This window comes from Nomascus leucogenys, chromosome 25 (genome assembly GCF_006542625.1).
Source record: "Nomascus leucogenys isolate Asia chromosome 25, Asia_NLE_v1, whole genome shotgun sequence".
NCBI lineage: Eukaryota > Metazoa > Chordata > Mammalia > Primates > Hylobatidae > Nomascus > Nomascus leucogenys.
Genome location: NC_044405.1, coordinates 18,829,205 through 18,846,481, shown reverse-complemented (window position 1 = coordinate 18,846,481; position 17,277 = coordinate 18,829,205). Strand labels below are relative to the sequence as shown.

The 17,277-nt window shown below is 40.2% G+C and overlaps 1 protein-coding gene across 6 annotated transcripts in view; it reads left to right on the top strand.

Annotated features, from left to right (window-relative positions):
* TMEM50B (transmembrane protein 50B) overlaps positions 1 to 17,277 on the top strand; it is a 62,531-nt gene that overhangs the window by 31,028 nt on the left and 14,226 nt on the right. For 5 of the 6 annotated variants that reach the window (XR_004028569.1, XR_004028566.1, XR_004028565.1 and 2 more), the window contains exons 5-8: positions 2,641 to 2,733; positions 6,957 to 7,014; positions 11,896 to 13,512; positions 13,875 to 13,972. Coding sequence is in view for 1 of the 6 variants with exons in the window: in XM_030806001.1 (XP_030661861.1) it covers positions 2,641 to 2,733; positions 6,957 to 7,014; positions 11,896 to 11,941 (197 nt within the window). In the remaining 5 variants the exon portion in view is untranslated. Of the gene's footprint in view, positions 1 to 2,640; positions 2,734 to 6,956; positions 7,015 to 11,895; positions 13,839 to 13,874; positions 13,973 to 17,277 lie in introns of those variants that run through there. The other variant, XM_030806001.1, reaches the window with a different exon arrangement.

The window sequence follows — 17,277 nt, the reverse complement described above, 5'->3', positions numbered from 1 at the left end:
CACGCCCAGCTAGTTTTTATATTTTTGGTAGAAACTGGGTTTCACCATGTTGGCCAGGCTATTCTCAAACACCTGACCTCAGGTGATGCACCCGCCTTGGCCTCCCAAAGTACTGGGATTACAGGCATGAACCACCATGCCCAGTCTTCTACCTGATGCTTTAAATGCTGATGTAGATTTTGTAACCTCACTTCTACTGGAATCCATGGAGAATTCGCGAGAGGGTAAAATGACAAATGACAGATGAGTCTAAGTTTAAAGTGCACAATATGTGTGTGTATGCGCATGCGATCGCGCTTTTTAGCATATCCTGTATGTCAGCCTCAGCAGTAATGTCAGGAATGAGGGAAGGTAAAGAAAAAATAGTATATATTAGCAAGTGAAGATGTTGTATGTAGAGCATACAATAATGTACTCCACCATTTTTCTTTAAAGAATATTCCACGGACATTGCTGTGAATTATGTTACTATTATCTTTTTTTGAGACGAGGTCTTGCTCTGTTGCCCAGGCTAGAGTGCAGTGGCGTGATCATAACGCAGAAAAGCCTTGAACTCCTGGGCTCAAGCAATCCTCCCCTCTCAGCCTCCAGAGTAGCTGGGATTACCGGTCTGTGCCTGGACACTATTACCTGTTTTTTATAGGAAGTTTCACTGTAACTTATCCAAAGTTTTTTAGCTTAAAAGTGGAACCTGTATTTGTCTTTGGTCTGTCTGGTTCCCGAGCCCATCGTTTTTACCCTTACTAAGTGATTATTATATTTTATTCTATGATATTCCCTATTCTATTAAAATTAACAGTACAGTTTATATATTGTGCATATAGTGTAATTTCTGTCTAGTGCTTCAAAAATTAAGGACAAACTGTCTTATAGTCATGCCCAGGTATTGCTACTCTTAAGCTTTTGTACTGCTTAAGTGGTTTATTTGTAAACTATCTCTATTTAGTTCCCAGAGGAATTAATAGGAAAGTATCAAAATAATAAATATACTATAAATGAAACAGCTAAATAATAAAAGTATAAATAAGAACAGGAACTAGGTAGAAAAATGATCATTGTACTTAGAACCTGGGACAAGATGGGTGCTTTTAATTGTTCATTAACCTTAACTCAGAGCTTCCTTGTAGCCAAAGCAAACAAGAGAAAATCTTATAGTTTTATTTTTTTGCTAAACAAAAGCATACTTCTTTTTCTTTTTTTTCTTTTTGTTAATACGCCCTCAGACATACTTACTTTTCAAGAGAAATTTTTTTCTTGTTTAATTCTATTAGAAAGTTTAATGTGTATAGCCATAAATAAAGGACATGATGGAAAATAATTGTAAGGATTTTTTTTTTTTTTTAAGACAGTTTTGCTTTGTTGCGCAGGCTAGAGTGCAGTGGCATGATCTCGGCTCACTGCAACCTCTGCCTCTCAGGTTCAAGCAATTCTCTTGCCTCAGCCTCTTGAATAACTGGGACTACAGGCACCCGCCACCACGCCCGACTGATTTTTTTTTCTTTTAGTAGAGATGGGGTTTTACCATGTTGCCCAGGCTGGTCTCGAACTCCTGAGCTCAGGCAATTCGCCCACCTTGGCCTCCCAAATTTCTAGGATTACAGGTGTGAGCTACCATGCCCGGCCTTTAAGGATTTTTAATAGTTGCTTTTATTCACGTTAGATAAAAGCTATGATTGAATATAATTTAGATATTTTATTTCTCCAAAGAACTAAACATTACTGTTTATTTCTGGAGATCTGCTTAGTATTGTAATAAAATTTAGATAATATAGAGACCTATTTCTCTCAGATATCAGCTGTTCTAACCATTATGAACTTTGATCAGTGCTTCTTCCTTATCTGGTGTCTAAAATGAATCTATTCCCTGGTAACAAAATATTTGCAACTGAGGCAAATTTAGTTTTCTGTTATGGAAATTGGCTAGGATTTTATTTTTACTTCAGTGGAGCTTTCTTCCCCTTCCAGAGGTTGACGGGGCTGTCAGTATACCTGTGAACAGGGTCTGGTGCAAGTATTAACCTGCTTTCCTAAAAATATGTTGAATCTACTCAAGTGTCCAGATGATTTACATTATTGAGATCTAGAATTGTGTTCAATACAGGGTTGAAGAGATACTTCTGATTTTGAAGTTTTCATGAATATGTGGTACCGATTGGCTGCCTCAGCAATAAAAAAGCCTGAACATACTCCTAAAGAATGGCCGTTATTTGTACCATATTGAATAATGGTGTGATTATAGAAGCTTACCATTGATTAAAAAGGGACATATTAGTCCTTCTTCATTTGAAGTGTCTCATTCTTATGTGGTGATGGCTATCCAGAATACATATGCTACTTTTAATAGAGCAATTATTTTGATAATATATACAACAGCGTAATTTTTTAGTTAGGGCATTCGTTTCTCTAGTCAGTAAAAAGATAACTTTCTTTTTTTTCCTTTTCCATGTGTGGTTTAACTTCTTTTAGTTTTTTTTTTTTTAATCATCATTCATTTAACTTACAGCAGATTTATATAAATATATGACTATCTTTGATATGCATAATATATATTAGGCTAACAGGGCTCCTATTATTATGTATTCCTAAGACGTTATAGAGCTGCAAAAATGAACAAAATCATAAAGCCTCTTCTCTACACAGGTGCTCGAGTTTGGCTTTTCATTGGTTTCATGTTGATGTTTGGGTCACTTATTGCTTCCATGTGGATTCTTTTTGGTGCATATGTTACACAAAGTAAGTATGTATTCTTCTTGTATTTTATAGGAGAGATTCAGATATGTCTTTTATATTTGGCTTACTCTGAGTACAATTTAGTATAATTATTCACTTAGATTGAAGATACTACTCTGTGTGAAGATGCATGAGTTTAATAAAACTTGTCAGGGGGAACACTTAGTGCAGTAGGATAGCCCTGGTTAGGAAATCCAAGCCACTGACAAAGCTGGTATCTCTCAGCCGTCTCCAGAATTTCCGCTTTCCTTCCTTACCTTAGACAGCCAGGATTTTATGCTAGAGGCCCATTTACTGGGAGTTGCAGTAGAAAAAGTGGGAAACCATTACAGGTGTACAGTCCCTTATATACAATTCTAAAATCCACAAAATGCTAAAAATCAAGTTATTTATAACTACTTTGGCAGCAAAACCTGACCTAAAATGACATGGGGCTCACTATTTTCTTTATCCCATTTAGTGTAAGTATTCAGATGTTTTATTGTAGGAATGAAAATAGATATATTAGATTATAGGATGCTTGTCTATACCCAGCTGGCGGTGCTATGTAGTATACGTGCTTTCCCTTACTGTTCTTAAACCTGAAGAATTCTGAATCCCAAAATATATCTTGCCCCAGGGATTTCAGATAAGGGGCATAGACCCCTTATTTGATAATCTATGGATTGCCAGTAGATAATCTTTCGTTTCATTAACACCTTCTCTCTCCAACCTAATCCTGTAATTTTTTTTTTTTTTTGAGACAGAGTCTTTCTCTATCACCCAGGATGGAGTGCAGTGGTGTGATCTTGGCTCACTGCAACCTCCACCTCACAGGTTCAAGTAATTCGCCTGTCTCAGCCTCCCAAGTAGCTGGGATTACAGGTGCATGCCACCACACCCAGCTAATTTTTGTAATTTTTTAGTAGAGACAGGGTTTCACCATGTTGTCCAGGCTGATCTTGAACTCCTGACCTTAAGTGATCTGCCCATCTTAGTATCCCAAAGTGCTAGGATTACAGGTGTGAGCCACCGTGCCCAGCCAATCCTGTAATTTTTAAGTCACGGGTACGGGGGAGTTTTTTAAGGGCAAGACTGAACACATATGTATACTCTTCATACAGAAACAGTTGATGGAGTGGGATGAGCTCTTATTACACCATGCTAAGTTCTCTGGCTGTGCCAGGTGCCATAGCTTTTCATTCACGGCAGTGATGAAAAACAGAACCCAGTTTCAGAAGTGTCTCTAGAAGCGTCGGAAGACTGTTTCACTGGCCATCTTCCTTTGCTCCAAAGACAGGAGTCAGTTTCAGAGAACACAATTTATTCATCCTCTGACTCCTCTACCTCTGGAATCTCTTTGTCAGCCTTCTTTGCTTAACTGTCACATCTCCTTGTCCTGACTCACAGCTGGTTTTTGAATACTTTTGATAGTATCATTTAAGTCTCATAGTTTGATCAGTATAAGATCTTTGGAATACTTTTGTTTTTCCTTTGTCTTTCACTTGGTACAAAATAAGTCACATTACAAGAGGACAGTGGTTGGCTTAAATAACATTGGTCACCTGTATCTAAAATGTGTTTTTTAGTTAATTAAAAATACTACTAGAGCACATAATTCTGGTATGAAGCATATTCGAAGGAAAATGCTTTTTTAAAAATAGCTTCATTGAGATGTAATTTGCATACCATATAATTCAGCCATTTAAAATATGCAGTTCAGTGTTTTTAGTATTTTCACAGAATTACACTACCATCACCACAATCCAATTTGAGAATATTTTTATCACTGCCATACCCATTAGCAGTCACTCCCCATTACTCCCTTCTAGCCCTAGGTAGCCACTAATGTACTTTCTGTCTGTATCCATTTCATACACATGGAATGTGTTTTTTTGAGACAGAACCTTGCTCTGTCGCCCAGGCTGGAGTACAGTGGCATGATCTTGGCTCACTGCAACCTCTGCCTTCCAGGTTCAAGCAATTCTCCCTTCTCAGCCTCCTAAGTAGCTGGGACTGCAGGTGCATGCCACCACGCCCAGATAATTTTTGTATTTTTACTAGAGATGGGGTTTCACCATATTGGTCAGGCTGGTCTCGAATTCCTGATCTCAGGTGATCTACTCACCTCAGCCTCCCAAAGTGCTGGGATTACAGGTGCCCAGCCTGAAAGTGTGTTTTAAACTCATTTTATCCCTGACTGTAAGAAGGATGGGCCGCTGTCACTGATTTTCTTAAAAGGTCTCCATAGTTATGTTAAAGAAAAACTTTAGATAAATTAGCAATTTGAGCAAAGAATGATTCATGAATTGGGCAGGACCCAGAACCAAGAAGAGGTTCGGAGAGCTTCACCCAGCAGCATGAGCAGCTGTAGGCTGAACACAAAGCAAAGACAAATTTTTAGATTGTCTGTAGCTATATGTTTATCTTATTTGTGCATGGTCTCATCAGCTGGCTGCTTGGGATTGGCTAAAGCTTAGCTGTTTGTGATTGACTAAAATTCAGCCATTTATTAAAAAAATATAACCCTAGGTTTCAGTTTGTTTACATAAGCTAGGTTCGGCGGGGGGTTGGGGTCACACAGGAACTCAGAGCAGGGAGATAGCCTCAGGTTAATGGCCTCCTGCTTATTTACTTTAGCAGTTGAAGTGATCCATGAACTTTACAGTTTCTATAGTGAAAATAGGAATAAATTGCCATTTCTGTAAAGTATGTAGGGAAATATTGTTTGTAAAGGCTGTACTATCGTTGAGTATCTTTTTTTTTTTTTTTTTTTTTGAGTTGGAGTTTCACTCTTGTCACCCAGGCTGGAGTGCAATGGCGCAGTCTTGGCTCACTGCAACCTCTGCTTCCCGGGTTCAAGCGATTCTCCTGCCTCAGCTTCCCGAATAGCTGGGATTATAGCCGCCTGCCACCACTCCCAGCTAATTTTTTGTATTTTTAGTAGAGACAGGGTTTCACCATGTTGGCCAAGCTGGTCTTGAAGTCCTGATCTCAGACGATCCACCCACCTCAGCCTCCCAAAATACTGGGATTACAAGCGTGAGTCACCACGCCCAGCCTAAATATACTTTTCTATTTGTAAAGTGAATATGACTTTATTTCAGAAGCATTTCTAGGGCATGTTTCAAGTCTTCCACTGTACAGATTTGCTTGAACTATTAATATTCATAGTAATAGCTAACTTTTATATATTACTTTATAGGCTAGATACTGTTCTAAGCACTATATAGAGTCACTCATCTAATTCTTACACTCTGGAGTAGGTGCTATTACAATGCCCGTTTTACAGGTGAGGAAATGAAGATATGCTGAGGTTAAATAATTTGCCCAAGGTCATACGTTTAGTCATTGGTATAGATAGGATTCAAACCTGGGTCTGGCTCAAACTTGGAGATCTTAACCATGCTGCTGTATTTTTTGCTATGATAACAAGAGCTCAGAATTGAACCAGTTTCTTCATCCTCTCCAGTATTTTTTTAATCAACATTTGTAGTTTTACAAAAGTTAATAATCCACAAAAATTTAAGTAGTTTCCATTTTCTTTTCTCTTCCTATAAAGACAGTAACCATTTCCTCCAGGATAGATTCAGTGAAAGAGAATGATGATAAATTCTAACTGTGTTATTTATATCTGACATATTTGCATAATAAAACTCCTGGATTGAGAGCCAGGCATTGTGATGTGAGCCTGTAGTCCCAGCCACTTGGGAGGCTGAGGCAGGAGGATCACTTGAGCCCAAGAGTTTGGGCTGTAGTTTGCCATGATTGTGCCTGTCAGTAGCTGCTGCATTCCAGTCTGGGCAATACAGTGAGGCCCCATTTCTTTAAAAACAAACACAAAAAACCTCTTGAATTCATGAAAGAAAATAAATTAACAGACTGTTTAAAAGTCAAGAATTTATTTTGTATATTTTTACGATTTTGTATTTCAGTTGGCCATAGGAGGCAAAGGAACAAGTTACCGCTTCCTCAGCAGTTTTGATGTAGCTAGAACCAGCAATTACTTTAGACTAAAAGAAAATTTGATAAGTTCATTGACTTTTATCCAGAGTAAGAGCAGTCCTTTGCTTTGGGGGAATTAAATTGGCATTTTCTTCTTTCAGTTTCATTATAGATGTCTTAGAGTTAATGAGTAATAGCAGTATGTTGTAATATACAAAATGTATCATTATGAATGGCACTGATACTTTATTACTGCTGTTTGCCTATATAACCCTCTAATCTGTTTTACTTTATGTACGTAGATACTGATGTTTATCCGGGACTAGCTGTGTTTTTTCAAAATGCACTTATATTTTTTAGGTAAGTTGCCTAATTTTTTAACCACGCCTGTAACATTTACAGAAATGTCAACTTAATTAACACAGCATGTACATGGAACACATATAAATCCCATGGATTGGTTACAGTGATAGAACTTCTTTTAAAAGGTGAGAATTCCACTGTTACATAAGAGCAGACAGGCCTTTTAACTAGGGGTCTTGCTGTGTATCAAGACTTTAGCTGGATCCTTTATATATTTTACCCTTTAAATTCCCATTTAGGCCAAGTGCAGTGGCTCATGCCTGTAATCCCAGCACTTTGGGAGGCTGAGGCGGGTGGATTGTTTAAGTCTAGCAGTTTAAGACCAGCCTGGGCAATGTGGCAAAACCCTGTCTCTATAAAAAAAAATAAAAATTATCTGGTTGTGGTGGTGTACAGTGCCAGCTACTCAAGAGGCTGAGGTGGGAGAATTGCTTGAGCCCAGGAGGTTGAGGCTGCAGTGAGGCAAGGCTGCACCACTGTACTCCAGCCTGGGCAATAGAGTGAGACCAAAATAAAAAAATAAAATAAAAATCACATTTCATTATTTTAAATATAGGTCAGGTGTTATTCCCATTTTATTTATTTTTATTTTTATTTGTTTATTTATTTTTTTGAGATGGAGTCTCACCCTGTAGCCCAAGCTGTAGTGCAGTGAACAATCTCGGCTCACTGCAGCCTCCGCCTTGGGACTCAAGCGATTCCCATGCCTCAGCCTCCCGAGTAGGTGGGACTATAGGTGCACATCACCACACCCAGCTAATTTTTTGTATTTTAGTAGAGACGGGGTTTCACCATATTGCCCAGAGTGGTCTTGAACTCCTGAGCTCAGACGATTTGCCTGCCTCGGCCTCCCAAAGTCCTGGGATTATAGCCACCACACCCAGCATTATTTCCATTTTATAGATGAGGAAATAAAGTTTAGAGCTTGCTTTAGGATGCCTAGCTAGTAAATGAGAAGCCTGGATTTGAATCCAGACTGCTGCTTCCATAGCCTGTGTTTTATTAAAAAACCCTATGAGACCCATTGTTTCACTTGACTAGCCTTTCGGAAAAAAAAAAATAAAATTAACAACAACAGGTAAAGTACCTTTATGAAGAAAAAAGGAAAAACTAGAATTAATACATAGTGGCCAGCCAGGTGTGGTGGCTCATGCCTGTAATCCCAGCACTTTGGGAGGCTGAAGCGGGTGGATCATCTGAGGTCAGGGGTTCGAGACCAGCCTGGCCAACATGGTGAAACCCCATCTCTAATAAAAATACAAAAATTAGCTGGGCATGGTGGTGCGTGCCTGTAATCCCAGCTACTCGGAAGGCTGAGGCAGGAGAATCACTTGAACCTGGGAGATGGGGGTTGGAGTGAGTCGAGATAGTGCCACTGCATTTCAGCCTGGGTGACAGAGCAAGACTCCATATAAAAAAAAAATAATAATAATAATTAATACATGATATACATATTATATACAAAACCTGTTGGGAAATTGTGTTTTCTGAATGCCTTTTTAAGACAAGTTAAAGTGGAAAAATAAACCAATATTAAAACTATTTTTTAGGGGCAGTCTTCTAAAATATCCCCAAAATGAAGTCCATTCTATGCTTTTTAGAATGAATGTCTTTTTTTTTTTTTTTTTTTTTTGAGCTGGATTCTCACTCTGTTGCCAGGCTAATGTGCAGTGGTACAATCTCAGCTCAGTGCAACCTCTGCCTCCCAGGCTCAAGCAATTCCGTGCCTCAGCCTCCCAAGTAGCTGGGATTACAGGCATGCACTGCCACACCTAGCTAATTTTTGTATTTTTAGTAGAGATGGGGTTTTGCCATGTTGACCAGGCCAGTCTCGAACTCCTGACCTCAAGTGATCTGCCCGCCTCAGCCTCCCAAAGTGGTAGAATTACAAGTGTGAGCCACCATGCCTGGCCTAGAATGAATGTCTTTTAATGTCAACATAGGATATTTAGGTATTTATTTATAAAATTTTATCTGCCTCTGTCCCCACCCCCCATAAATCATTAAGTAAGTTCTAAGCCTTGAAAAACTTTGCTTTTGTCACTGGTTTTAAGTAATTTGATTATGATGTACTGTGGTCTAGTTTTCTTGATATTCCTTCTGCTTGGTGTATATTGAGTTTCTTGGATTTGTAGGTTTATAGTTCATCAATAAATCTAGATTCTTTTCAGCCATTATTCTTCAAGCATTTTTTATGTCCACTCCACCTTCCTTCTGGGATTTCAATTACATGTTATAATAGGCTGCTTGAAGTTGTCTCACAGCTTGCTAATGGTCAGATTTTTTTTCCTCTTTGTGTTTCAGTTTTGATAGTTTCTATTGTTACATTTTAAAATTAATCTCGGCTGGGCATGGTGGCTCACGCCTGTAATCCCAGCACTTTGGGAGGCCAAGGCAGGTGGACCACTTGAGGTCAGGAGTTCGAGACCAGCCTGGCCAACATGGTGAGACCTCATCTCTACTAAAAATACAGACATTAGCTGGGCATGGTGGTACATGCCTGTAATCCCAGCTACTCGGAAGGCTGAGGCCGGAGAATCACTTGAACCCGGGAGGCTGAGGTTGCAGTGAGCCGAAATCACACCATTGCTGAGCAACAGAATGAGACTTCATCTCAAAATAAATAAATACATAAATAAATAAAATAATTTCTCCATTGTCACTTTGAAGAATTAAATAAATTAATCTCTACTTCTGCAATGTCTAATCTATGCCATCCAGTGATTTTTTCATCTCAGACATTGTATTTTCTCTCTCTAGAAGCTTGATTGGGTCTTTAAAAATATTTCTGATGTCTTCCCTTAACATGCTCATGCCCTCTTCCACCTTCTTGAACACACAGAGTATATTTATAGCTATCTCAGGGTCCTTGTCCAATTGTCTGTGTCATTTCTGCATCTGCTTCTGTTGATTTTTTCTGCTTCTGTTTACTCTTCATTTTGGACCTATTTTCCCTTATTTGGTGCTTTGCATACAATTTGTTGGGACTGGATCTTTGCTAGTCCTTTAAATGTTTTTGAGCTTTGTTTTGGGGTGCAGTTAGGTGACTCAGAAACAATTTGATCCTTTTATGTCTTGTAAGCTTTGTTATAGGCAGGACCAGAGCAGCTGTAGCCCAGGACTGATTTGTCCCCCTACTAAGGCAGTCATACCCTTTGAGTGTTTCCACGCTCTGATGCTTCGTGTATTCTGAGGTTTCTCTACTTGACTTGTGAGAGTATGAACTCTCTTCCAGCCTTGTGGTAGCTCTGGGACATGTTCTTTCCAGTGGTTCTTTCCTTCCCTTGGGTAGTTTCCTCTTGTGTATAGACTGATCAGTACTCAGCCACAGACTGAAGGAGCACCCCCTGCAGATCTCCTGCGTTCCCTCTGTGTGGCTTTCTGTACGCTGTGTGGCAAACTCTAGCCGTGTGATCTCCCCCAACTCTCAGACCACCATGCTCTACCTGGATTTCCCCTTATGGCCTTGACACTCCTGGTTTTGAAAGATGTTTGGCAGTTTCTGCTGTCTTATATGTCAAAGACATGTGACTGACAGCCTTCTGGGGATATGATAAGTTGTTATGAAGACATTTTAGGCAGTCTTTAGAGATTAAGTTTAAGTTCAGATTCAACACTTTGTGGTGGTAGATGAATCCACTTAAATGGCAATTGGATGAACAGAAACCTTGTATGCTCAGGTGGACATAGTTGACAGCTGTGTCATCTATGTGCTGTGCCCAGAGGCTGGCAACTTATCAGGCAGCCTGTGTGCTTCCTGTGTGCTGGACCTGTTCTAAGCTCTGGAGTACAACCTCTTTTATTTACATTTCTGGTCACTCCTCTGTTTCCCTTGCAAGCTGATCCTCCACTCCCTGCCTACTACCTTTTGAAGTCTCTTAAAGCTCTGTTCTTGGCATTAAGAAACTCCTTGTTATTTTTCTGTCTCTGGGTGAACTCATGTGTACTTAGGACTCCAATTATTGCTTATATGCCAGTGAGTCACAGATGTCCCTTTCCAGGCCTAAACCATATATCCAGATTCCTACTTCACATCCCTTCTTGGGTTGCTGACATTTCAAATCCAAAACATTTAGTATGCCCACAGCTCAACACATGGCCCTGGAGTGTCCCATCTCCCTGCTCCTGCCTCCTTATCCTCTCTCAACTTTGCCGAGATAATTCCCCCTCTTCTTTTGGGTCTCAATTCAGTCACCACTCCTCAGGAAAACCTTTCCTGACCTCTCTAACTAGGTCTGATCCTTACGTTTCACTCTTAGGATACTGCGCACCTCTTGTTTATAGCATTTTTTTATAGTTGGAATTTTATATTTATTTGATTGTCTCCTTATTAGACCCTTAGCTCCATTAGAGAGTAAGTTTGTCTGGACTCAGTCTCATCCCAGCACTTAGGTGCTTGGTACGTAGCCAGTTTTCAGTGCACAATAATTATTTGTTGAAGGAATGAAGAATTGCAGCATGGTCTGTTGTAGGGTGCTTCAGTTACTGAAATTTAGATATGGTAGGCTCCTGGAGACATAAAATGGCCCTAATGCCTATCACTATGAGAATGGTCTCTCTCTCTTTTTTTTTTTTTGATTTATTGATTCATTTTTTTTGTTTCTGAGTCATAGAGAAATGTCTCTTTTCCTTACAAGTTGCCTGTTAATAACTTCCCAGGCTTTAAGAAAGAATACAGTTATGCTCAGCCATCGTAGTTAACAGGCTGCTTTACAAAATAAGCAAATTAAGACCAACACTGCCATGATGTCTAATTTAATTTTTAAAATTGATAGAAAGGAATCAGTGAAGTACCTGTCAAAGCATATTGAGAAAATGAATTCTGTGTTTCTTGTTCCATCGGTTTTTTCCTCATGATTTGTTTTCCTATCTTTTTAGCACTCTGATCTACAAATTTGGAAGAACTGAAGAGCTATGGACCTGAGATCACTTAAGTCACATTTTCCTTTTGTTATATTCTGTTTGTAGATAGGTTTTTTATCTCTCAGTACACATTGCCAAATGGAGTAGATTGTACATTAAATGTTTTGTTTCTTTACATTTTTATGTTCTGAGTTTTGAAATAGTTTTATGAAATTATTTTTCATTGCATAGACTGTTCATATGTATATAATACAAGACTATATGAATTGGATAATGAGTATCAGTTTTTTATTCCTGAGATTTAGAACTTGATCTGTTCCCTGAGCCAAGGTTATATCATCTTGTCATTTTAGAAGTAACCACTCTTTCTCTCTGGCTGGGCGTGGTGGCTCAGCCTGTAATCCCAGCACTTTGGGAGGCCGAGTTGGGCAGATTGCTTGAGGTCAAGTGTTCGAGACCAGCCTGGCCAACATTGCGAAACCCCGTCTGCTAAAAATACAAAAATTAGCCAGGCGTGGTGGTGGGTGCCTGTAATCCCAGCTACCTGGGAGGCTGAGGCAGGAGAATCGCTTGAACCTGGGGGCGGAGGTTGCAGTGAGCTGAGTTTGCGCCACTGCACTGTAGCCTGGGGGACAAAGTGAAACTCCCTCTCCAAAGAAAAAAAAGACCACTCTCAGTATCTCTAATTTCTGAAGATGTACAAAAAAATACAGCTTCATATATCTGGAATGAGCACTGAGCCATAAAAGGTTTTCAGCAAGTTGTAATTTATTTTGGCCTAAAAATTAGGTTTTTTTTGTAAAGGAAAAATGTTTGTTCTTATGTTTTGAAGAAGTGTACTTTTATATAATGATTTTATTAAATGCCCAAAGGACTAGTTTGAAAGCTTCTTTTAAAAAGAATTCCTCTAATACGACTTTATGTGAGAAGGGATAATACATGATCAAATAAACTCAGTTTTTTATGGTTACTGTAAAAAGACTGTGTAAGGCAGCTCAGCCTCATGCTTCTCATAAAAGCAGCTTAAATTATCCACTGGGGTTATCTTTTGACAACCTGCCATTATCTGATGTTACACAATTCAATAGCAAGCAAGTTTGAGACAATCGCAGTTTAAAAGCATGAACCATTTAACAAAAGGTGGAATAATTAAAGATAAAGCACTTCTTCCCAAAGGGAATTATCACATAGGGAAAATTAGGCGTTTCATCTACTCAGTTACCGACTGCAAGTCTCTCTTCGCTCTAGCTCTCAAGCTTTGGGTGAATGTTCCTGCGAAATATATCTTCAACTTGAAAGTTCATACTCCAATCAAAAACTCCTTTTACTGAGTTTGCAGTACTGTATTTGCACTGTTTGTATTCCTCTGGGCCCTTATTGCTACTTTTGCTTTCCTTTGTTACACAGATTTTGTGTTGCACTTTTTCTCCAGAGGGGTGTTGTAGAGCCTTTGTTGTATGAATAATACCAGTGGTAGTGTCCACAGCTCAAATGCAAGCCCGTTTGGCATCACTCCTCTCTTCTTTCTGAGAGGATTTCTTGTGCACAGAGTATGAAGCAGTTGTGGAGCGCTGTGCCTTTGTCAAGATACCATCTTGTTTGATGACTTCTTTGCTATTTTTTCTTCAAAATGTTAGTAAGCTCTGTCATGCTTCTAGCAAATTGTAAGACTAATTATTTGTTTCCACCTCATAACCTGTTGCAATAAATATTACTTCTCATACAGCTTAATATTGTTGTTTGTTGGAGAAAATGAACCATAAAAATTGATTTGCTGTTCAGTTTTCAATTATTCAAGTATACCCAATTAAAGATACAGTTATGTTTATAAAATAAGAAGAAATAGACTTGTAAAATGTTCGTGTGAGGGTTATTGAAGGTTTCCCTGAAGACTGACTGGAAATGGTGGCTGTTTTTTTCTATTTCTGACTTTGCCATGACTTTTTTTTTTTTTTTTTTTTTTTTTAAAGACAAGATCTCACTCTGTTGCCTAGGCTGGAGTGCAGTGATGCAACCACAGCTCACTGCACCTTCAAATGCTGGGGCTCAAGCAATCCTCTTACCTCTGCTTTCCAAGTAGCTGGGACCACAGGTACGTGTCATCATGCCTGGTTAATTAAAAAATGGGAGGCCTAGGTGGGCGGATCACGAGGTCAGGAGATCGAGACCATCCTGGCTAACATGGTGAAACCCTGTCTGTACTAAAAATACAAAAAAATTAGCCGGGCGTGGTGGCGGGTGCCTGTAGTCCCAGCTACTTGGGAGGCTGAGGCAAGAGAATGGTGTGAACCTGGGAGGCGGAGCTTGCAGTAAGCTGAAATTGCACCACTGCACTCCAGCCTGGGCAACACAGCAAGACTCCATCCATGTCAAAAAAAAAAAAAGTTGTTTTGTGTAGAGACAGGGGTCTCACTATGCTGTTCTGGGTGAACTGGTCTCAACACATCCACCTGCCTCAACCTCACAAAGTGCTAGGTTGACAGGCATGAGCCACCACACTCAGCCCTGAATTTGTTTTTTAGTTGTGAGCAAATCACTTAATTTTCTGTTTCTTCATTTTAAAAAAAGAGATAATGTGGTTGGGCGTGGGGGCTTACGCCTGTAATCCCAGCACTTTGGGAGGCCAAGGCGGGCAGATCATGAGGTCAGGAGTTCGAGACCAGCCTGGCCAACATACTGAAACCTGGTCTCTACTAAAAATACAACAAATTAGCCAGGCGTGGTGGTGCACCCCTGTAATCCCAGCTACTCGGGAGGCTGAGGCAGGGAGAATTGCTTGAACCTGGGAGGCAGAGGTTGCAGTGAGCCAAGATTGCGCCACTGCACTCCAGCCTGGGTGACAAAGCGAGACTCCGTCTAAAAAATAAAAACGTAAAAGAGATAATGTTAGTATCCACTCTTAGAAATATTATGAGTTAGGGCAGAATCTTTGGTAATCATCTACAAATGCATGTGATTCCCTTACTAAAGTTCTCAAGCTGTCACATAGATTCAGTGGTCATTGAATCTGAGTGTTTTTTGTGTGTGGACCAATATTATCAGAGTATTCCATTTTATTGCTCCAAGATCTTTGTATTCCTTGTGCTGTTGTCACTGAGTAAAAACCCAGAGGCTGTATTTTTCCAGTATATATATGTGTGTGTGTGTGTGTGTGTGTGTATGTGTATATATATATTTCTATACACAAGACGTTGACTTGACATTGATTTGCATCAACATAATGAAATTGGAAGACTGAAAGATTGATGATGTCAAACCATATAATTTGGCCCCTTGAGCAAGAGCCCCCAGAGGGTTTGACATGGGTGCATTGAACTCATGATCTCTACATTTTTCCCCAGTGGAAGGGTTTTCAGTCACAACATCAACTCAGGAGCCTTTGTTTTCATTGTTCTTTTTTATGGAGTCCTTTTTACAGCGTCTGACTCTTGCCCAGGCTGGAACGCCGTGGCATGATTATAGCTCACTACTGCCTTGAACTTCTTGGCTCAAGCAGTCCTCCCCTCAGCCTACTGAGTAGCTAGGACTATAGGTGTGCACCACCACATTCAGCTCTCCTTTTTAGATTTAGTTGCACCTTTCCCAAGTTGCTTGTAGAACACTGTTGGTCCTGAAGGTGTACCTGAGAAAAGGTGTGTGTGTCAAAGAAGCTTGGGAAACCCTGGGCTGAACTAGGTCTAAACATGTTTTTTCTTTCTTTATTTCTTGATTTTTTTTTTTTTTTTTTTTTTTTTTTTTTTTTCAGATGGAGTTTTGCTCTTGTCACCCAGGCTGGAGTGCAGTGGTGTGATCTCGGCTCACTGCAACCTCTGTCTCCCGGGTTCAGATGATTTTTGTGCCTCAGCCTCCCGAGTAGCTGGGGTTACAGGTGTGTGCCATCATACCCGGCTAATTTTTGTATTTTTAGTAGAGACATGGTTTCACCATGTTGGCCAGGCTGGTCTCAAATTCCTGACCCCAGGTGATCCACCCACCTCGGCCTCCCAAAGTGCTGGGATTACAGGCGTGAGCCACTGCGCCCCGCCTTCTTGCTTAGTCTTTTTTAGAGAGGGGTCTTGCTATATTGTCCAGGCTGGTCTTGAATTCCTGAGCTCAAGTGATCCTCCTGCCTCAGCCTCCTGAGTAGCTGGGACTAGAGGTGCAGGCCACCACACTCGGCTTGAAAACACGTTTTAAAAATTCTGTAAAGTTCTTTTCTTTCTTAGAGTTTTTTTTTTTTTTTTTAAGTGTGTATTGTATGTCTTTAGGAGGAAGGTGTCAATTATATGGTGTTTTCTGTTACTGAGACTTGGAAATTTATCTCCTGGAACATGTTGAAAAATGTAATTTGGGGCCAGGCACAGCGGCCCTCACTTCTACTCCCAGTACTTTGGGAGTCCGAGGCGGGCAGATTACTTGAGGTCAGGAGTTCGAGATCATCCTGGCCAACATGGTGAAACCTGTCTCTACTAAAAATACAAAAAATTAGCCAAGTATGGTGGCGCATGCCTGTAATCCCAGCTACTTGGGAGGCTGAGGCAGGAGAATTGCTTGAGCCCAGGAGGCAGAGGCTGCAGTGAGCTGAGATCAAGCCACTGTACTCCAGTGTGGGCAAGAGAGCAAGACTCTGTCTCAAAAAAAAGAAAAATGTAATTTGGGGAAACTGCTGCTATGGTGGCTTTAGAATAGATAGAACACAGGGAATTAACAAAAGGAGAGGAAAATGTTTAGGTGTGGGCATGGCTGGCTTTGGGAAAAGGCTGTGGCCAGCCTGATTATGGGGAATAAAAACGGTGGCAGGAGGGCACAGCAGGAAGAATTCTTCCAATTGCGTTGTTACTAGACAATTCCGGTTTGGGCGCTGGGATTCTTGGAGGCCTATGGATTTAAGTTTAGGTTGGTTTACTTCTCCCTTATTCCCTTATTCTGGCACTGCCACTTATTAGCTATTTGACTGCAAGACTGTTTCCCTGTCTGTAAGTATGTTTGAGAATCAATCTGAGGAAATGCTTAACATAGTTCCTGGACATAGTAAGTGATTCACACAAGTAGGCTTTTTTTTTCCTTTTTTTTTTTTTTTTTTTTTTTTTTTTGAGACAGAGTCTCACTCACTCTGTCATCCAGGCTGGAGTGCAGTGGCTCACTGCAACCTCAGCCTCCTGGGTTCAAGCCATTCTCGTGCCTTGGCCTCCCAAGTAACTGGGATTGTAGGCACGTGCCACCACGCCTGGCTAATTGTTTTTGTATTTTTAGTAGAGATGGGGTTTTGCCATGTTGGCCAGGCTGGTCTCAAACTTCTGACCTCAAGCGATCCGCCAGCCTGGGCCTCCTAAAGTGCAGGGAATTACAGGTGCTGCGCCCGGCATTTCTTATGATGACTTTAGAAGGGATATTTCCTTTCTCATCTGATGACTTTTT